This window comes from Arachis stenosperma, chromosome 2 (genome assembly GCF_014773155.1).
Source record: "Arachis stenosperma cultivar V10309 chromosome 2, arast.V10309.gnm1.PFL2, whole genome shotgun sequence".
Classification (NCBI taxonomy): Eukaryota; Viridiplantae; Streptophyta; class Magnoliopsida; order Fabales; family Fabaceae; genus Arachis; species Arachis stenosperma.
Window position 1 is genome coordinate 26,733,527 of NC_080378.1, and position 23,985 is coordinate 26,757,511.

Consider the following 23,985-nt stretch of genomic DNA (forward strand, 5'->3'; position numbering starts at 1 on the left):
ATGGCATGCCTTCTTGTTTATTACTATTAAATAGTAGTCTTCAATTATATCCTCAGCAAACAACTCCATTCAGTTTCTTAATGATTTATTAAAGGCTGAATTTGGTATTAGGAAAGAACTTTATTTACATTGCCAAATTCTAATGTCTAATGTCATCTTTTATTTTGTTTTATTTCAGAAATACAATGGAAACAAGAACTACTCCAAAGCGGAAAAGACTGGTAAAACAGTATCAAAGCAACAAGCAATTCATGCAGAAAAATACAGCAGAAATTCATAAGAAGCAACATTTTATCTCTCCAATGATGGCTGGTGGTCATGGACAAAAGAGAGTGACTCCTATGCCTTCTAAGCAAAGCACTCAAAAAGAAGTCCCAATTTCTAAAAGAATGAAAAGTATGTCGAACCAGAAAATTGGAGCTAGTGAAGAAGAACCAGAAATCTTAAAAAGCGTCCAACCATGGGTATGGATAAATTTTTGGGACACATGGGGTTCATTTGGAAAGAGAAGATGACGATTTTGAACCAAGTGCTGAAAACGAAAGATCTATTCAAGAAAAGCAACAAAATCTTAGGAAGACAAATACAAAATCAAGTTGTCAAGCCATGACTTGATACATTTGGAGACAAATGGGATTCATGTGGAAGGAGAGGAGGAACTAGTGGAGCAAATGCTAATGAAGTTGGGATGATGATGATGATGATTTCTCGGATGATGAGGACTATGTTGGTGAATATGAAGATGAAGTTCTTCATGGTGATGACAATCACCTTATGGAAACTAACAATGTTAAAGGTGCTGTACTTTATACATAATTATCATTTTACTTATTCATTAGCATGTATAGCTATATAATTCATTTAAATGGTTAAATTGCACATATTTATAGATACTCCAAAGACTAGAAGGACACGAGGAAAAACAAGGTGTGCTAAAATCCATGCAAGAAGTTGGGAAGAAAGAGAAGAGGTGACTTTTTATGAAGGACAAGCAGTGGGACCAACTCCAAGAAGAGTGAAGGATTTAACTTACTTTATTGGAACAATGGGAAGGAATAGCGATTTCATAACATTGATGTACACTAGTTGGAAAGCTGCCCCTCAAAGTCAAAAAGCGCATATGGAAATATATTAATGTAAGTGTTTTATTTCTCATCTTTTTATGATCTGAAAATTTTCAATTTTGTATGGCTTAGCTGTAGTTTTGTGAAAATATAGCTGCTGTTTTACACTGCAATTTTGTCTTTGTTTTTAGTGTTCTTGAATTGTCATTTACAATTTTTGTTTTGTACTTTTTCGTAGTCAAAGTTCATTCTTCCAAAAGAGGGGAAAGGGTGGGTGATGACTGGTGTTCGAGAAGCTTGGAAAGGTTACAAAACAAGAATCAAGGGAAAGCATTTTGAGAGATATAACAACATTGAAGATATGCTGAAAAATCGCCCTTTAGATATTCCAGAAGTTCAATATCAAAAGTTAATTGCATATTGGAGTATTCCTTCTGTTAAGGTGAGTTGTAGAATAAATAATTCTGTTTCTTTGTCTTTTTTTATGCTTTTGGTTTATTACATATAACTCCCTTTAATTTTTTTGGGTATAGGTTCTATCTCGTTTAAATTCTGAAAATCGTAAAAAGCAACAACATCAACATCGAATGGGACCTATAAGTTTTGCAAGAGTGCGTAATGAAATGGTAATAATTTTGATTTTTTATAAGTTTTTTCTTGTTGTATAATGACCATCTTAAAACTAGATAATTATTTTTGGCCATTTTTAATACTCTTTTTCCTTACTTGTAGCGTGAAATGAATGAGAACAAAGAAGACCCATCACAGGTTGATGTGTTTGTTGCAACTCGAACTGGACGAAAAGGAAAAGAGCTTGATTCAGGAAACAAGCTGTTATTGTAAGTCATAATAAGTTGAAGTAGAACTGCCTTAATTTACAAATTAATCTAAAACAAAATTGCCTTAATTTACAGTATTATTTTAAGTCAGATTGTCCTGTATAAAACTTAAAAGTATTGTTATATGTAATATGTATATATCTTGATTTTAGAGCCTTCAAAGTCAATTTCCCCTGGAGGAGGATTCTTCTTGAAAGCTAATATAATTTATAAATAACTAATTAAGTAGATTTAAAACATACATGATCATGTTTTGTGGGGTCCATAATTAAAATATACATGTGAATTGCTTATGCTTTAATTTATTTAGATATAGCAGGCGAGAAGTTAAAGATACAAATGTGTAGGCATTAATTTAAGACAGCTTGCTTTTTTAGGTTTGAAATTAATCAAATCATCCCTTAATTTCTGTCATCTATTTATATTTAATGGGTAGCTGATATGGACATGACTGGTAAACAGAGCTCTCAGCCATCAACTTGAATAAATGTGTGTTTCTAAAATACATATTATTAAGTGACAATTTTTGTGAAAAGGACATAAATCTAAGTTTTAACTTTTAATAGTTCATTATATCATTATTAAAAGTATTAAAAGTTCTCCAATGAAGTTCTCATCTCAGAAACTTTCATTAATGCTGCACCTCTTATTTGCTTCCATTAACTCCCTCTTGAGTGTCTCAATTGAAACTATTCACATGTCCTTAAGAACTTGAGAAACTTTCTCAGATTCAGTTCGTTTGGGGAACTCATAATCACATTCTTGCTATGCTTCTTCTTGAACCGAGGAAATAGCCATGACATAACACCTTTACTTTTAGGTTTTGGAAAGAAGCATGAGAATCAGTGAGTGGAACAAGCTAAAATTGTTATGTGTTTTTTAATAGGATAAACTTAAGAGCCACCAAGAAGCTGGAGACACTTCCGAGAAAGCATTTACTGCAGTATTTGGCAAAGAACAACCAGGAAGAGTTCGATGTTATGGGAGGACAATCACAAAAACATCTCTGCAGAAAGAACGGGAGATTGCTAAAATTAAGCAACAACATGCAGAGACTATAAGTTCAATGAAAACTGAACTTCATGAGACAAAAGATAGAGTCCAAAGTTTGGAGGATCTTGTGAAGCTTCTCTTGCAACAGAGTTCTCTTGGCACAAATTGATGAAGCACTATCTTTATTACGAGCCAAGGAATCAACACATGATATAAATAGTAAGCAATGTTCGAATGGCAACGATCGTCCTTCCTCATCAACTCGTGATCCAAAGTGATGACCAGGTATAACAAAAAAATTTGCAGTGATTTTTGTGATTTATCATTTATTGGGAATGGACTATCAACATTTTTGGCCTTTGCTTTCTCTGTCTTCTGCCATCTTACTTCATGGTGGCTTCTGCAATACACTCTTGCTATTTTTAATCAATCATCTTTTTTTCTTTTTCCTTTTTAATTACTTATTTTTGTAGCGTTGTGCTATTGTGAGGAAGAAAATTTTTTCCTCATTGCTGAAATAATGTGGCTATGTTGGAGAGTGATGCATGTTGTCACTGCAACAGACTCTAGTAACTGCTGTTTCATTTTCCCCCCTTCAAATTTATGTTTCAGTCATTTTTATCTTTTCATTGCATTTCTCTTTCTCAGTTTACTCAGGTACTTCATCAAACACATACCATGCATCATTTTTCATTATTGCACCTTTTATGTTTCAATTTTTTTTTAAATGCAACTTTAACTAAACCCCAATTCATTTAAATGCAGCAGTTATTGGACTCAGTGGAGGCAAGAGGATTTTGAGTTCATCATACCACACACTATCAGATTGTTCCAACAAAGTCAAGCATAGATATAAAATATGCAAATAGATTGACATTATTTTGATAAATATTAATTACTATTTTGTTATGACAATTATTGTTAGACAAGAATTTTATTATTTTGTTGAGAATTATTGATGAACATGTATTAGAAATACTAATTGAACTTTTTAATATCTACTTTAATTAGAATTTTATTTTTAGTTATTTTGTCTCTTTTATAATTTTTTGTGTACAAATTTATTTATTAATTAAATAATTACACATGTATGAACAAAAAATTTTATTGTAAATTTTATTTTTTTATATTTTTATTACAAAAATAATTTTTATTTTTATCAAAAGGCAACCCTTTTATTAGTTGCATATTTTGAATATTAGACAACACTTGTATAGGTTGCATATCCAAAAGAAAAGGCAATATTTTAAAGGGTTGCATATTCAAAAGGGTTGCATATTCAAAACTAATAGGCAACACTTCAAAGGATTGCAAATTCTAACTTATAAGCAACACATAAAAGAGTTGCATTTTATTGCAAATAGACAACACTTCAAAGGATTGCAAATTCCAACTTATAAGCAACACATAAAAGAGTTGCATTTTATTGCAAATAGGCAACACTTTTTAGTAGTGACCAAAATATGAGAGAAGAGACAACACTGCAAAAGTGTTGTCTCAAACACACCTTTGAAGTGTTGTTGTTTTTCAACCAAAGGCAACACTTACCAAGTGTTGCTCTCAAAAGCGTTGCTTTTGAAACAAAAAAGTGTTGCCTTGATCTAAGGCAACGGCTGCATATGCAACGCCGACAAAAAACGTTGCCTTAGGTCCAAAAGTGTTGCCATTGATCAAAAGCAACTTTTTGTCAGCCTTTAGGCAATACTTTTTAAATGTTGCCTCAATCTGAAAATGTTGTAGTGATATAATTAATTATTTCTTTACATGATTTTTTTTATAATAATAATATTTTTATCTAACATAATGGCTTCCAAAATTTTTCACTTAAAATTTTATAGTAATTGAAAATAAAAATTTTTTGTTATTTATAATAGTAAAAGAGCTGTATACAAACATACATAATAATAATAATAATAATAATAATAATAATAATAATAATAATAATAATAATAATAATAAATAGAAAACACATATTGACCAATACAAGTACATTATTTCAAAATGTTATCTTATAATATAAATAAGAGTACCCCTTCTCTTCTTTTTTTTTATTGACTGAACAAAAATAAAACAATCCAATATTGGACATATAACATAAAATAGTTTATTAGACAAAAAATCATATATTATTATCTAGTAACACTTGTAAAAGAGAAAAAGAGTACCAAAATTTTGTTCTGAAGAGCGTCTTTTTTTTATTATTTATTGGCTCTGAATTGACCGATTAGATCAGAAAACTAGTGAATCGAATTTTCAATCGATCCGGTCCAATCTTTAAACCACTTAAAGATAAAATTTATAAAGATGAAGTTCGAATTTGGGTTTTCTTTATGCTTGCATGCTCTCCTTGCCACTAAGCCATGTTGTTTCTTATAATATCAAATGTTAATTATTAATTATATAGTAAAAATATACAATAAATTTTTTAGATATTATTTTAATTTTATACTCACTTATATTTAAATTAATTATATTTTTATTATTCATAATTATTAATATAAATGTAATTAAATATGTAAAAAATATCAATATTTTATTAATTACAATATAATTATTTTTTTATGATTATATGATATTTATTAATATTATTTTTTAATAAATACATATAGTATATAACAATATAATAAATATAAACTAATTAATTAGTCATTAAAATAAAATTAAAAAATCTTTATTATGAGAAAAACTAGAATTTTATATACTTATTTAATAATAACTAGATTATAACTTGTTGATTGTAATTTGTTGAAACTTGATTATTTTTAGAATATTAGTGAAGATATATATTTTAAATTTTAATTTTAGATTTTAGACTATTTTTTATTTTTTATTTAAGTAGCACCGATTCTGTCGGTTCAACTAATAATTCGTCAGTTGAACCAATAAACCAATAAATCAATAATTTGACCAATTCGATTATCGGTTTAGTTCTAACAACTATGGTCCTGCTATGTTGCTTTTTTTCCCCTCAAATTACTTTCATACTCCAATGAATTGAATATTTTTGCATATGAACCAAATGTTAAAGATTGTTTTCTTGGGCATGTTCGTGAGTGTTGTAATTAAAATGCACCTTAGCTTAGTCCTTTTGAGTTGAAAAACAGTTTAGTGTTCTAATTTGTAAAGAGACATATCTTCTTTTATCTTTTTTAGTTCTATTGTAAATTTGTGATAAAATCCCAATTTATAAACAAATAGGCTTGTAACATTTTTTTTATATTCATGAGTATTGATAAATAATATTAAATCTTGTTTCATGTTGTATTCTTGTTTTACTGTTTAAACCAAATTAAATTCACATAAACTTAATCTTTATTCATTTCTTATGCACTATCTTTTGCCTTTATAGCTTGTTTGATCATTGTTAATAACCTCAGGACATTATACTAGAATTCTTTAATCTGAACTCCCATGATATTTTCGAGCAACAACCTGTCAATGAATCTTCCTTCTTCACTCAAAGTGGTCATTTGTGATAAACCTGTTGTCAAAAATAGCGAAGCTTTTGCTCTTGAACCAGAAGCATCAAAGTAAAAAATCTGAAAATCTCAGGTGCTACTCTCTTTCACCATTGATGGTGTAGAGTCAGCTTTTATTGGCCCTATCATCTCTCCCAATGCCACAAACAAGATTAGAATTTTTTTCCTGGTCACTCTAAAAAAAATCCGTTGCTTTCCAAGACTCTATTCCTATTGGGAATTTCAACTCACACAACAGGTTATTCAGAAACCCCAAAAGACCAACATTGATGGTTACTATGCTTGGTTGGATAGGGTTAAAATCGAAAAGATGTCCCTGTGAAAAGAAATTAAAATATGCGATCTAATTTAACTCAGTAAAAGCTCTTACATCGTTAATTCAGGACTAATGGAGGTGCATTATACTTTTGGGACAAGATTTTTCATATTTTTCACACCTCATACGGCATGGTTACTCTTACTCTTCTGGGTATAACTGCTATAACTGGTTTACCTCTTTGGGAGAGAAACTTTAACTACCACTAAGTCAATCACAGGAGTTGAGTATTTTATTGACCTCTCTTCCACCACCTACCAGAGTTTCATTCGCAACAACAAAGGTCAAAATGAAGAACATATTTTGGATAATGAGCACATAGTCTTCCTTCTCTATTAGTTGAGTGGCGTTGTTTTCTGTGCTCGAAGCATTCAAGTTGAAGCCATTTATCTTCCATTGGCCATTATGTTAGACGAAAGTAGGAAGTTTTGTCTAACCAAATTATTCTTGACTCAACTACATCTCACTTTAGATTGGATCATGGACCTTATGAGGGAGCCGCTTCAACTCTTCTGTAAGGATAAGGAACCACCACTAGATTTTGGCTTTAAGGTTGAATTGGCATTGTGCGACCAGAGGACAGCGAATGTACTAAAGTAGCTAGCGTAACTTTCAACCCCTGCTTAGAAAACAAAAAAAAAAAGGATTAAGAGAAGAGCATATAGAGGAAGGTTGATGTAATTCAAGTACAAAAATATGGACATGAGCCCCCACAAACAAGCTCTCAGGAAAAAAGAATTGAAAATAGGCCAAGCCTTTTTCTAGAATTGTTTGGAGGAAGACAGAGGAGCCTAGCTGACCCATATCCTCAAGATCAAGAGAAAGAAATCGATTGAAAGAGGACTAACTATAAGTTCAATCGATCTGCTTTCTTCAGTAGTTAGTTACAAATGTATGATAGGTCTATCATTGTTGGCTAGGAAGTCTGCACAAAAAGTTGCCTTGGCAAAGGCAATGAACAGGAAAGGAGAATCACTAATGTTGACGGTCCCGTTTGATTTTTTCAATTATGACTTTCTGCCATTTTTTAATCTAAGTGACAACCATGTTTGAACCAAAAAGATCCTACAGACTCTGTGATTACGGGGCACCATATGCTTAACTTAATTTTTTCTGAGAAGTTAATGGCTTCACATGATAAGATAAAACACTTCTTACGTGCTTTCTGTTACTTGCCAGAGAAAGGCCACAATATCAATGTGACTCATTTTGCCAATTGTCAAGCTGGTCTAGAATGGTTGATGCAATCTCTTACCCCAACTAAGATTACACAAGAGGAAAGTATTACCATTTGGTCGCAATTCTTGACTCTCCAACTACTTTTTGCTGGATTTCTAGGTAAAGATGACCTAAGAATAATAGTTTATATGTCAAACGCCGTATCTAGAAAATTTGGACTAACTCAAGCCATTCCATCTTCTTACCATCTTCAAGAAGCTCAATCTTTGCATACCAAAACTACTTCACTAGAAGATCTATTGAACCTTCAGAAGGACAATGCTTTTCCAAGTAAATTCCACCCGTTACCCTATAAGACCTGTCTGTTGATCACATATTTATTTTTTTTTCTTGGTGAAAAATATATTACTCTTCCATTAAAGTCACTTTTAGTTGTCGAAAGATGACTACTACTCTTGTGATGCAGCAATTGAGGAGAATGTTAATTATTAAAAAAAAGTAATTACAACTAAATCATTTGTCTATTTGAATTAAACAAATTATGCTCTTCTTTGTGTGATTGTTAAATTTTTTTCTCATGTATGATACCTGTTTTTACAGAGAAAAATACTATATTACTTGCTATCAATCCTCCTCTAAGAAAGACTTCTACTAGGCTTGTAGGAAAAAGGAAGCTCAATCCTAATTACCTAAGTCGTTGGGTCAAAAGAAAACTTGAACTAATTACGATGTCATCATCTTTAAATAATAATGATAACGAAGACACATCAAGTACATCCAATGACAATAATGAGGGACCAGCAATCTCTCAGAACAATAATGAGTAAGACGAGAACAACTCGTTTAGTGATAAAGTAGTAAGTGACTCCTCTTCTAAAGACAATGACGTCGATGCCTTTTGCCTCAGTGGTTAATTTGTTCCTCAGGTATATTCATCTATTCTCACATCCTTCAGGTTAAAAATAACATTGTTTTAAAGAAATTAACTGTTCATGATGTCTCTCATGCTGAATTTTTTTTTACCATCAATTTTTTTATGTTAATTTCATTAATTATCTTCGTTCCTATTTCATTTCTCGTTCTAGATTACTGCAACTCTTACTATTTTACTATTTGTGCCTAACACCAAAAATCCTGCAGCTACCACATCAGATCAACACCCACTTAGTATCAAATTTGATAAGGTATAATATGTCATTTAGACTAATTAATATTTTTTTTCTTTGCAAATTTTGTTGACATCTTTTTTTGTATTCTTGTTTTAGATTCTAAACTTTGAAATTTATCTGAGTAAGCTACTGAAAAAATAAATGCCAATCATTTCTATCCTTGCTCAAACCTCCAATATTGTGGTGAATGTCTTGTTGTCAAACTTAGAAAGTTTGAATGAAGCGTATGCATGTAGTATGGATGCGGATAAGAAAGCCATAATTGACCATCCAAAGTCACCTTTCAACAGAACAGCTCCATGTACACCTCCCACAACTAAGGCTATTGACAAATCCATTCTACTTCTTTTGGGCGCAAACAACTTGGTACTATCCTATCCAAACTTCTCTTGATGCTTGCCACTAATCTGTACATTAAGGCTCAACTTTCTAACATTCTTCAGACCTTTTCAATTACTCCGCATCCTGAGACTATTGACCCTTTGTTGGCTCACTTATGAAAGGTTTATGATGACCATTACATCAAATTTTTAGACTCTTAAGCAACTATCTCATCATATCAGCAATCAACTAAATCTTTTTCCAAGTTGAAACAAGACACCTCGTCTTTTGAAATTGCTAAAACTACCCTGACTACCCATATTGCAAAAGCTAAAGACTGGACTCATGAATTGTACGAAGAAATTCAAGACTTGGAACAACAATTGGTTGTCAAAAAAGAGATAAAAAATAAGTTGGACGCTGCTTTGATAAAGAATGAAGGTCAATTTGTTAAAGCAAGCAGCATGCTTGATAGTAGCAGTGTATCCTTACAATCCCTTAAAAAGAAGATACTTTCCTCGCATCAAGATGCAAAAGAAGCCATGAATTTTCAAATTACTCTTCATATTGAAGTTACTCGTTTGAAAGAGATCTTTGAGGCTTAATCTTATAATTTTCATATGAACTATTTCTTTTAATATGTTCCTGCAATTTTTTTATTTTTTATTAGATTTTACATACTAAGCAAATTAGAGTTTTTTTTTTTTTGCTTTTTATTTATTTTTGTCTGCACTCTATCTTTATTTTGTAAACTGGTTGACACTTGTTCCATTTGAAAAGTTATTACATTACTTCATATCAAGACAATTATTGATATCACAATAATCTCTTTTATATTTTATTTGAGATGACCTCCATATTTGTCTATATCAGGTTGCACTAATGCATGCCACTTCATATGTGTTTGCCTCAAGTATTGTCAAAATAAATCAAGTGTGAATTTGTTGACATGCTTCTAGCTTTACACATGTTTATTTACTAACCCTTTTATTTTTATATGTTGGCATGTGCTAGATTATACTTAGAAGGTGATAAGTTATTTTCATGCATTGATTCTTATTTTAAATTAATACCTTGAACACATATTTGTTTTATAGACTTAATGCTTTACACTGTCAATAAAACTTGTAGTTTATAGGAAGCACATGGATATGTTAGCTTGTACTTATCCTAAATTTGACAAACTAAATTGAAAATGTCGGTTAGCCTTTCATTTTAGGTTTTGACATTTCAACTAGGCATTTTCTTATCCCTAAACATATGGAATTTTTACCTCATGTATGCATGGCCTATACATTTTTAAATACTTGCCATTTATTGAAAGAACTCTTTTTCCTGATTCAACTTTAATAATCTTATAGGCATTTTTAGAATAAATTTTGTCAACTATATAAGGTCCTTCCCAAGTTGAAGACCACTTACCATAAGCTTTTGACTTTTTTCATAGGAAAAATTATTTTTCACACTAAATCTCCAACTGCAAATATCTTTATTTTATTTCGACGGTTGTATGATTTTGACATAATCCCTTTTGCTAAATCACCCACTCTAAAGCTCTCAACCTTTCATCATTTAGTTCATTGAGCTCGTCATACAAAGAATTCTAATAATTTACTACTGGTATCTCTTCTTATCTAGCCACCATTATACTTTATAAATTGATATCAATTGGCAACACTGCATCATGACTGTAAACTAGCTTATATAGAGTGGTTCCAGTAGAACTACTTCGAGAATTTCGGTAAGTCCAGAGAACTTGACTGAGAATTTGATGCCAATTTTTTGGTTGCCTTCGAATGCACTTTTTAATTAATGCAATCAAAATCTTATTCGTCACCTCCGGCTATTCATTGTTTTGGGCATAATAAGGTGTAGAAGAAAGCATTTTTATATCCCTAGACTTGGCATATTTTATGAAAATTTTTTCAATAAACATGGTTCTTGATCAGCGATAATAGATTGAGAAATTCAAAATTTATGCACAATATGTTCCTCAATGAAATCAATTATTTCATTATGAGTTACTTCCCTCAAAGGAATAGCCTCTACCCATTTAGAAAAATAATTAATACCAACCCAAATAAACTTATGACATTTAGAAGAAGGTGGGTGAATCTGCCCAATCAAATTTAAAACCCAACCTCTAAATGGTCATGGTTTAATTATAACATGCAATTTTGATGCTGAAATATGTTGAAGATTTACATATTTGACACTCCTCACAAGATCTAGCATAATTTATACAATCTCTCTGAATGGTTAGCCAATATAATATTTTCTTGTTTATAATCCATTTCATTTTTTTTCTCTGATTAATGGGCACCACAAATTCCTTCGTGCACTTTTGCAAGATCCAAATACGTCTCTTTTTCTTCCAAATATGTCAAAAGATTTTCGTCAATAGATATAACACATTATTCATTATAACATAACTTTGAGCTTTGTATTTAAGTTTTTTATCGACGCTGAGGTTTAGGTTCTCTAAATATTCCACAATTCGAATTATCCATTCTTTTGGATCTAATTTTTTTCAACAAAAATACTTCTGTTTCTCTCACAGGAATAAATATTTTCTTATCCTTACCAATTTTTCTAGTGGGTTTTTTGGATGGCAACAAAACGCTGCCATTTTTAGTTGCTGAATCCATAAATGTCCAAAATCCTGAGATCCCTAATTGCATTCCCTTCTCTGCTTCAGCCTTCACTCCTTCAGTGCTTCTCAGTTCTCATTCATCGAGCAGGCTTCATTGAGCTGCTTCCAAGTTCCAATGCCTCACTCAGTCATTGTCACACCATCACACGGGTCGAGCCACCGCCGTCGAGCCACAGCAGAGCCATCGAGAACTGAGAAGTGAGAACGCCTCACTCTCACACGGGTCGAGCCACCGCCGTCGAGCCACCGCAGAGCCGTTCGAGAACTGAGAAGTGAGAACGCCTCACTCTCACACGGGTCGAGCCACCGCAGCAGCCGTTGCGAACTGAGAAGGTACCTTCGCTGTCTTCCACTGCCTCACTCTCACTCTCCCTGTTGCATGTTCTGTTGAAGCCTTGAAGGTGCCTTCGCTGTCTCCCACTCTCCCTGTTTTATTTTTCTTTGAACTGTGTATTGTGAAACTGTAAACTGATTCAAGATTCAATTGATTGGAGAGAGCTAAACTGTACTGTGATTATTGATTAGTGATTACTGAAACTGAACTGTGATTCAACATGATGAACACTGAAACTGTATTGGATTGTATTGTTATTGCTCTGTTGTGTCTGTTCTGAAACTGATTAGTGATTTTCTGAATGTGAAATCAATCAAAGAAATTGATTTTATGTTGTCAAAATTATTGCTAAAATGGGTTTGTTACTCTGCTGCTGCTGTTTTTATTTATGAGTATACTGTTTTTGAATTTTTGTGAGATTTATTGATTTCACAGAGTTTAGAGTGATTATTTGTGCTGTGTTTTAATTTTAAACCAATTTATGCTTTCAAAAAATTACAAACAGCATATGTCCCATGTTATTGATTTAGAGCAAGGAATCATGAAGATGATGCTATTGTTTGAGGTCTTGGAGTGCTGTTGATGATGTAGTGTATTCTTATGCAGAAGATAGTGGTTCAAGCCCCTCATTTCTAATATTTTTTACTTCATTCTTTAACTGCAAAATTTGGTTTCTGATGCTTTTTAATGCTAAATTTGATTGATTCTGTGGATATTTAGACACCCTTTTGTTTATGATTCATGGAATTTAGAATTGGATTGTTTGGTACTGCTCTATCTGTATACTTGTTCTTCTTGGTGTTGAGTCTCACAAATATTCTCAATTACTTATAGCTGTGGTTTCCTTCTTGAATGGAATTTTATTTTTCCAAAAGAAATCATAGAGGATTAGGATTGTAGATTTTTTAATTGAGTGATGAATGCAAAGCTGAAGATGATGATGACAAAAGTGCTTGGAAACATATATTTTAAGAGAGTTTAAAAAATATTTTGAGTTTGTAAATTGATAAGATCATATAGTTTTAGTGTGTTTATGTATATTTTATTTATTATTTCATTATAAAAAGGTTTTTTCGGTTCAACCACGGTCGAACCGGTTGAACCTGAAAACCAGTGAACCAGTAGTCAAAACGGTTCGATGACCGGTTCAGTTTTCAGAACCTTGCTAATAATAATTCCAATACTATTATTAATGCCTCATACTTTGCCTCATTGTTGGAACATGACTAATTCAATTCAAAGAAGAATTTACTTGGCTCGCCATTTGGGAAAATAATTAAATTTCTATACCAATACCACCTTTATGGCATGAACCATCAAAATATAATTTTAAGGTACCAAACCAACGAAATCTAGCAAACTTTCATCAATGTTAATACAGGAATGGTCAACCAAAAAATTAGCCTGAACTTGTCCCTTAACGGCTCTTGTAGGAATAAAATGTAAAGAAAATTGTGTCAAAGCCAACATTCATTTTCTTAGTCTACCATTAAAGATTGGAGAAGACAACATATATTTAAAAATATCAAACTTAGAAATCAAATAAATAAGAATTAAATAGTACTTAAATTTAAGACAAGAAAAATATAAAGTTAAACAAAGTTTCTCAATTGGAGAATAACGGCTCTCAACATTATTTAGTACTCTGCTTAGATAATAAAGTACTATTTCGTTGTCATCCTTGTCTTCTTGAGCCAGCATTCCACCAATTGTTATTTCTGAAGCTAACACGTAAAGTTTTAGAGGTGTTCCATGCCTTGAAGGTATTATAACAGGAGAATTAGTCAAGTACTTCTTGATGTTGTCAAAAGCTTCTTGATGCTCTAATTTTCACTGAAACTTTTCCTTTTTTTTCAATTTGATTAGAGGCGCAAAAACTTTAATTTTTCCTAACAGATTGAAAATGAACCTTCTGAGATAATTAATATTTCCTAGAAATGGTTGCAGCTATTTTTTGTTAGTTAGAGGAGGAGTCCCTAAGATAGCTATTGTCTTCTTGTTAATTTCAATCTCATTTTTTCTGCACCAAAAAACCAAAAAAATTTTCTGCACTCACACTAAAACACATTTTTAAAGGATTTATTTTTAATTTATGCTTTCTCATTCTTTCAAATACCTTTTTAAAATTTTTTAGATGCTCTTTTCTATCATTTGATTTGACAACTACATCATCAACATAGATTTTTATAAAATTTCTAATAAAGTCATGAAAACTTTTATTCATAGCTCTTTAATAGGTTGCACCAATATTTTTAAGCCCAAATGGCATCACAACCCATTCAAAGGTTCCTAAAGTACCTGGACACCTAAATACGATTTTTGACATATCTTTTTTAGCTATGTATATTTGATTATAGCCTGAATATTCATCCATAAAACTTAAAATATCATGACCAGTAGTAAAATCTATCAACATATCAACTTTAGGAATTGGATATTCATCTTTTGGTGTTGTAGAATTCAAATCTCTAAAATCAATTTAAACTCTTAATTTTTCATTCTCTTTCATGACAGGAATAACATTGAAAATTTAGTTGACATACTTTGTTGTTCTTATAAATTTAGCCTTAAGAAGTCTTTCAATCTCTTCCTTAATCTTCTGCATAACCTCAGGAGCAAATCTTCTTGGTGGTTGCTTGACAGGTTTGACGTTGGCTTTTAGTGGCAATTGATGCTCTACTAGTTCATGACTCAAGTCTAGTATCTCTACATAATCCCATACAAAACAATTACAATATTCCTTAAAGATCTCCACCACTTCTTTTTAGAAATCATCAGGCAGCATCTTACTCACATATGTTGGTCTAGGATGATCACCGTTACCAATATCTACCTCTTCCAAAAGATCCTACACCTCAACCTTTTTCACATTGTCAATATTATTTTTTTCAAAACCTAAAGGACCATCATCATATATACAATCATAAGGTATATTGTCAATGCACCGTTCTCTGCCTGCCATATAGGCTAACAGCCAAGCCAGTTGGTACATCAAACTCATCATCTAAGTCTCTCTTGAGGTCGTATCCGTCCCGACTTTAGGGACCAAAATAAATCATTCATATCTATTTTGCACATTTCAATATTTTCAGGATCAAATGCCTTGGTATCAACAGTCAGTGACATAACTCCAGGATTATACATCCTAAACTCCACATGCATCTCATCATAGTAATAGGTACTGTTGTCAGCAAGAACTTTTTCTACTTTTCCGTCTTCATTACATAAAATCAACTTTTGATGTAGAGTGGATGGAATAACGTCCATCCCATGAATCCAGTCACGTCCTAAAAGCAAGTTAAAACCAGTCTTAGAAGGAACAACAACAAACACAGTTGGTCTATTAATAGAACAAATGTCAATTGACAGCAGAATCACAACTCTAACAAAAAAGTCTTTTCATTAAAATCTGTCACCCCAATACTACTTTTGATCAAATCTTTTTTAGTCTTTCCAAGTTTTTCCATCATTCTTTCAGGCATGAGATTGACAGCAGCTCCCCCATCAGTCAAAATCTTATTGACTATCCTTCCATCAACACGATCCTTGATATGCAGTGGGTGCAAATGCTCCTTGTCATTTTCAGTAGGCTTCTCAAACAATTTCCCACCACACATATTATCATCTAACAATTTCCCACCACACATATTATTATAACAATTATCTTCTAATGATTATACTTACTGGACTTGAATATACTCTTCAGGAAGCACTGACACCACAACTATAAATTGGTTGACTCCAAATATCGCATCTAAGTTGTCATCAAAACTAGTATAAAAATTATTAGTAATTTAGTCTTCATCTTTTTTTTCTTTGTGCTCAACTATTACCTTTTTTTGACCAAATTCTATTTTTATATTTTTATTGCTTTTAGGGTGAGTAGAAGAGTTGCCTGTTTCTATAGACTTGGCCATAGTTGGCAAAGGAGAAAAACTCTTATCATGCTCCTTGTATGGTTCCAAAAGAACATACTCTGGTATGTTCTTGTTTTGCTCAAAATTTATGATAGGAGAATACTTTGGAACAACTCTGACCATTTAGTCAAGGAGAATAATTAGGAACCTTCTGCATGTTAGGATTATAACAAGAATAAATTGGCTTTGAAAGAATAGGTACATTTTTTAGAACATATATACTACCTCCATCTTATGCATGCTTCAGATTTCATAATTTGGACTCGTAATATCTAGACTTAAAAGGTCTAAGCCTCACCTATTTATTTTTTTTTCCTCTTAAAAAAAGTATTAGGTTGATTCTGCACATTCTTCACATTCTGGACCCATTTGTTATTTAAAACTTTGGCTGTAGGGACTTTTGTCTTTTGAGAAAAATCATCAAATTTTTCGTCAATCATTACCACAGTTTTCATCTTTTAGTTGATGGGTTGTATTCTAACATTGTTGACATACTTGTTCAAAGAAATCTAACAATCTAACTTTTGTTTTCCTTCAGCAATCTTTCACTTTAGCTTATTAGTTTCATTCTCTTTTTTAGCAATTTTATTTTTCAACTCGGCCTTTTCCTTTTCTTCGAATTTATACTTTTCAATTTTTTTTGCAACTTTTTTGTCAAAAATAGCACTGCACTTTGGATACATAGCGATGGTGCTGTCAGATTCTTTAATTCTCAGCAAAAAATCTAACAGATCCTCACTAGAACGAGGATAAATTGGCTTCTTGTCTCGCTCAAAGTCCCTCAAGTTTTTATTTTCACCTTGAGCACTAGCCATTGTGGTGTCAATTTCTAATATATTGACTGACAAGTTGAATGGCTTAACATAATTTGAATCAGTAATGAATGATTCAATGTCCACCTTCATAGTAATTTTATTCTCAAACTTCAACCTTCCCTCCTCAATAGCTTTTTGTATTAAATCCCTTAAACGGACGCAATTATTAGTGGTGTGCGAAAATACCTGATGACACTTACAAAATTTTTTATTCTCTATTTCATCAGCCGAAGGCATCTTTTTTACTTGTGATAAAATAAGTTGTGTATCCTTTAATAAAACCTCAAATATTTGGTCTACCTTAGAAATATAACAAAGATAAGTCTTATTTTCAGTTTTAAAATATGAAGAAACTTTTTTTAATAGGCTTCAAAGATTTTCACACATAAGGAGGACCCACGTAATTCAACAATATAAATCTATTTTTCATCTAAATCACTACTATCAGAAAAACAAATATATGTAAGCTTTTTATAACCTTTTTTAAAATTCTCATTTTCTTTCTTAATTTGTTCTATTTGTCATACTCTCTTAGCTAGCTGGACAAGAACTAAAATATATCGATTAACAAATTTTTTTCTAACTTCAAATTCTAGTCCATAAGTAACCATTTCGACAACTTTGATTTATGGAATTGGAGTAAAACACTTATTTCTCATGTTTCTAAACCGTGCCAAATAAGTGTCAATAAATTTTTTCTCTACACATTTGACAGAGCATAAATCCATAAGGCTAATTTTTAATTCACCTCAAAAAAATTAATCCTGAAAATTTATTTCTAATTGCGCCCAAGAATGAATGAAATTTGGTCTCAAGTTGGAGAACTAAGTAAATGTTTTTTTTAAAAGAAAAGAATAAAAATATCTCATCTTGAGATATTCATTAGAAGCTGCTTCCCAATTTTAATAGTATATCGTGTAACACCCGCACTATCAGAGCGTCATGCTTCCAGGTGCGCCACTCTGATAGATTGGATATTACGACAACTCTAAACATATTTAATACTAAAATATGAGCCTGTTTAAAACTTAAAACCGTATAACATTTCAAAAAAACTTTTTACATTGAAAACATATACATACAGACCAGGTACAATACTTTAAAATTATATATACATAACAATAACTTATAAACATACATATCACAAATTCCTATCCCTCTTACAAAATTGGTAAAAACAAAGGCGAGAAAAAAATAATAATAACTAAGATAATATAAAAATATCGAATAAATAGAAAATGAAATAAACTCTTCTAAAACTTCGTCGTCCATATCCTGAAAAGGAAAAACCTGTAGGGGAGTGAGAACATCGTCCTTGATGGTTCTCACTATAGGGTCACAGAATTGTTATAATAAGATACATAAAATAAAAACTGTTTTTAAATTACAGTGATCATTGCTCGTCTTATGTATCTTCTCAAATACCTAGGTTCACATTCAAAAATCCAAAAATCCTTTTTAATATAGAACTTAGTTAATTCCTCAAAATCCAAAACCCTTTTCCTTTCGAGTAAAACCTTAAAAGTTTTTTCAAACAGTATGAATGACCAACATCTCCCAAGCATAGGTTCAATTAAGTCTATGCTGTAAGATTTTAATTTTTCATACTTTACTAGGGCATGAACATAAAAGAGGTTACCTACGCGGTATAAATGATCATCTTATTCTAAGCATAGTTTCATTAAGTCTATGCTGAACCAGTCAGATACTTTATACAGAACTAGACCTCAAACATACTAATCACGACCTCAGTCCCATCTAAATCCAACACGGCTCCCGGCCCAAACAACTCAATCATCAACCAATTCATCACAAACCAACCAATCAAACACAATCACAATTAATATAGTTCAAGCACAATCAAGAGCAATTACAACAAGTATAACAGTTAGCAGTTAACATAAGTATTTACATAGGTAAACCAATTACAATATGCACACCCAAACAATGTCACATAAATGCAAATGATGAATGTTTGTCCTACTAACTATGATATCACATTGTCGGTTCAATTGCTAACCCGACACATTCCCATGGGAATGTTGCCTTTTGATCACGAATATAGCTACGGGAACCCTACATGGATATAGTGCCGGGCACACTTCTGTGATCCGAAAGGATGTGAGCGGGATACTCTGCCTCCAACCTCACATCTACGCGTAAGCAGGATTAACCACCGTGTAACACCCAAACTATCAAAATTTCACGCTTCCGGCTCAAGTATTACGACGACTCTTATAATATTTAATACTAAAATATGAGCCTGTTTAAAACTTAAAAACCGCATAACCTTTCATAAACACTTTTTCGTGAAAACATAAACATACATGTACATACAAACATACATATCATAATTTCCTTAAGACATAACACTAGCTTACAAACATACATATCATAATTTCCTATCCCTCTTACAAACTTAGTAAAGATAAAGGCAAGGGAAAAATAAAAGCTAAGATAATAAAAAAAATAACGAATAAACAGAAAAAGGAATATAACTCTTCTGAAGCTTCGTCGTCCATATCCTAAAAAGAAATAACATGTAGGGGAGTGAGAACATCGTCCTCGCTTGTTCTCACCATAGGATTACAGAAATTGCTATAACAAGATACGTAAAATAAAATAAAATTTATTCTTAGAGTACAGTGATCATTACTCGTCTCATGAGTCTTTCCAAAAACCTTGGGTACACATTAGAAATCTAGTAAATCCCTTTTTAAAGACTTGGTAAATTTTTCAAATAATTTAAAACAAAACCTTTTTCCTTTCTTGTAAAATCTAAAAAGTTTTTCCTAGACAATATGAATGACCAACATGTCCCAAACATAGGTTCAATTAAGTCTATGCTATAAGATTTTGATTTTTCATACTTTTCTAGACCACAACCATGAAAGCAGTTACCTACGCGGTATAAATGACCATCCCGTTCCAAGCATAGGTTCATTAATTCTATACTGAACCAGTCAAATACTTTATACAAAACTAGAACTTAATATACCAATCACGGCCTCAAGCACATCCAATCCAACACGGCCCCCAGCCTAAACAACTCAATCATCAACCAATTCATCACAAACCAACCAATCAAACACAATCACAAATAATGTAGTTCAAACACAATCAATATCAATTACAACAATTATAGCAGTTAGAAATTAACATAAGTATTCACAAAGGCAAACCAATTACAATATGCACACCCAAGCAATGTCACATAAATACAAATGATGAATGTCTACCCTACTGGCTGTGATATCACATCGTCGGTTCAACTGCCAACCCGACACATCCCCTTGGAGATGTTGCCCTTCAGATTCATGGTGTGGGAACCCCTGAGATACAGTGCTCGGATCACTATCCAGGGTTTTGCGCCTGTACGCTCTAATGATCCGAAGGGATGCGAGCGGGATCTATTGCCACCGACCTCACATCTAAGCGCAAGTGGGATGAACTACCGCCCTTACGCCGCCGCCGCTACCTTGACAGGCGGGATCCAACCACAGCCCCTGCCGGGCGCATAGCGTCTCATAATCTCAATATAAAATAATAGTCCAGTGGTTTTTCAGAAACATTTTCAACACATCAATCAGGCTCAATATCTTACTTCAAAATCATTCTTGGCCCATTTACTTTTAAATAAAAACCATATTCAATTCACATCTTGCCAAGAATCACTTTTCAAAACAGAGCCACTCTCCACTTCTTTCCAACACTTCCGAACAATCTCAAAACCATGCCAATTTCAAAATCATCTTTCGAAAGACTCAAAATCATTCGTTTAGAAATCAGGATTTAGTCATAAAATTCCTCAGCGGAGTGTCAAGACTTCAGGGGAGAATAACCTAACTCATTTCTTAAATTCATTGAAAACCTCCGAAACCTTAACTTCTTGATTTAAATAAAGAAAATTGAATTTAAACCAAAACCAAGTCATGTGTCTAAATATTCCGAGTCAATTTAAAAAGTAACTTACTTAGATCAGAACCAAATCATTTAAACCAAAAACTAATTTCAGTTTCATTCTTAAATCTGTTTCCAATTGTTCAGGAATTGTATCTGTTTTACTAAGTCATGTTTCCTAAAACACTTCAAACTTTTCTTAAAACGTCGTAAAGTAAAATTAGTTAATCAAAATTCAAGTTCCTTTTAAGTCCATTAAAACTCCTTCAAATTTGCTTATTTAATCAACTTCCAAAACATAATTATTTTCATCTTTAAATTGACTTTGAAACCTAATTCTTTTCTAAAATAATTTACATTCAAAATATAACAATTTTCTTAATAAAAGAGTTCAAACTAATTTCATATATCCGTAATTCAATTCAAGGCATAATTCATTCCTTTTCAAAATTCGTTTCAAATAAAGTCTCGAATTTTATAAAAATTTTGGCAGCATCTTCCCTAAAACTTGGACTTTGCCACCCTTTTCGGGTCCCAACAAAACCAATCATCAACTCTTTCCAGCAGGTTCAAGACCAAATCAGTTTCCAATAAAACAAAAAACTCAACTTTCAGATGATCAAAATCACTCAAATCAACCAATCTAGAAATCTCCAATTTATCAAAATCAGACATTGTTTCAATCAAACAGTCAACCATATTCATTCAAGATAAAATTAGACAATTCATAAGACTCATATAACCACCAGAAATTTTGCACAGCATATCTATTTATAACAATTTCCAATTTAAATAAATTAGTTTATATAGAAAGCCCCTACCTCAAAACGCAAAACGATAGCCCAAACGCCTCACTGAGTCTTTTTCGCCTCAACTCGAAATCACCGACAACCAAAACCTCGGCTCCAAGCCACTTTCGCAACAACCATAGTGACACTAATCACAACATACAATAATCAGGACTCGACCCCACGTTATCAAAACTCATATTCATTAACCAACACAACATTATACTAACACAAGGCCTTCCGAAACATAAATACTTACTGAACTAGTGAAATGAAGCAGTCGCGAACTCCGAGCAAGTCACGCAAGCATCGATACACAACCCTACGACTGATAACGCCACAACACCTCAGCCTAAATTATTAAAACAATAATATAAAAGGCTTTCAAATCAAAAATGCTTACTGAACGAAGAAGGAACGGATGAACCAAAATAGCGGCGGTCACCGAACCGGTTTGGCGACAGCCCGGCAGCCACCTTAAACGGCAGTGGCGATGAAAAACCCTGACAACCACAATTGCACAACAACGTCATGACCATAAAAACCCAGGAACAAGAAAGAATGGGAACCAAATGCAACGACCCTTACCGGCGGTGGTTTCAGCAGCCACGGCGATTTTCTTCGGCGACCATACAGAGGACCACAACCACTGCGGCAGCCAGGAGGGTGGCGGCCTTGGCGGCAGGAACGGCGGCAATGGCAGTAAGGAGCACAGCGGCGGCGTGTAGACCAGCGACGACCTTCAGCAGTGGCACCGGTGGACCAGTCGCGACAGAGGCAGCAACAGCTCAGACCACATCTCTCTAGTCTCTGACGCAAGCTCTCTCTCTCTTCCACCGATACCGATGGTGACGATGACGCCCAGGACAGAAACGGCGATGCAAACACCACAGCGGCGGCGCGAGTGACGATGAAGGCCTTACGTTTGGACTCTCTCTCTCTCTCTTCAGTGGTGGCTGGGGTCATCAGCGACGGCAGCGAGGCAACGCTTCTCCTCGCGATGGCATCCTTCATTAATGGCACCAAGACATGACGGCAACGCCGGTTGAGGCAGAACGGCGAAGGCGAAGGCGAAGGCTCATCCTTCCCCGCGTGTCTCCCTTCTGTTCATAGACCTCCAATAACGGCGATGGTGAGGACCTCAACGGCGGTGACGAAGCGGGCTCCGACGGCGACGGGTCTCCTTCCTCCTCCTCTCTTCGACCGCGTTGCTTCCTCTCTCTATGGTGACAACGCGTGTGGCAGATCAAAGGCGGTCCGGCGGCAAGGCACAACTCCACGGAGTGATGGTGCATGCGACGGCGGTAAGCGGGTAAGCGGTAGCCCCTCTACCTTCTCCTCTGCTCTCTCAGACCCCTCTCTTCCTCTCTGTCTGATTGCCATTTCATGTGTGAATGAAAGGAGGAAAGGAAGCAGATTGAGTGTGGCAGCTAGGTGGGAAATTAGGGTTTCACTAATTTGAAAAATTAGGGTTAGGGTTAAGCTAGGGGTAGTTTTGTAATTTCAAATAAAATCGGGAGTAATATAGTAATTGAAACCCAAATTAAATTCAACACTAGTTATATGTAGAAAATACTATTTGTTCATCGATTTCATAAATTATTTTCAATAAAATGTTCAAATCCAAATATTAAAAGTAATATAATTAAATCCTTTATTTTTTTCAAAATAACAGTATTAATATATTAAAATATTAATTATTTAGTCCAAATCATATAAAAATTCTTATTATTTCACAATTACGATACCAACTTTAAAATTTAAATATATAAAATAACTTAATAATTGTAAAATTAGATAAAATCTTAATTTAAATATCCCAAACTCATTATTTTGGGATTTCTAGAACTTTAAGTTGTAAATAGAAATTAATCCATAATTATAGAGTTTGGATGAAAACCTTAATTTATTTCAAATTCAATTAATCAAAACTACCTTTAATTACCCTCAATAAGATAATTTATAAAATTAAAACTGTAAATAAATATATGGTCTGAGATTAGTTCAAAATAGGACTTTTCAAAAGTCTTGGGTCTTACATTCCACCCACCTTATAAAAATTTTCGTCCTCAAAAATTAAAATAATACATAAGATAATACATAGCCTTAAATACCTTTTAGAAAAGTAAGAGATCTTAACACATATATATACGTAAGTTCAAATACCTGATATCCATAAGATTTAAACATAATGGTGAAATATAGTGCAAGGAAGAAG

General features: G+C 33.0%; 1 protein-coding gene across 1 annotated transcript; it reads right to left on the reverse strand.

Annotated features, from left to right (window-relative positions):
* Positions 1 to 18,153: 18,153 nt before the first annotated feature.
* LOC130960481 (uncharacterized) lies at positions 18,154 to 23,208 on the reverse strand. Its single transcript, XM_057885884.1, has 5 exons — positions 22,356 to 23,208; positions 22,171 to 22,270; positions 22,027 to 22,095; positions 21,801 to 21,915; positions 18,154 to 18,369 (listed from the first exon to the last, which is right to left on the reverse strand). Exons 1-3 carry the CDS (start codon positions 22,779 to 22,781, stop codon positions 22,031 to 22,033), a joined length of 591 nt encoding a protein of 196 aa, XP_057741867.1. The 5' UTR covers positions 22,782 to 23,208; the 3' UTR covers positions 18,154 to 18,369; positions 21,801 to 21,915; positions 22,027 to 22,030.
* Between the last annotated feature and the right edge of the window lie 777 nt (positions 23,209 to 23,985).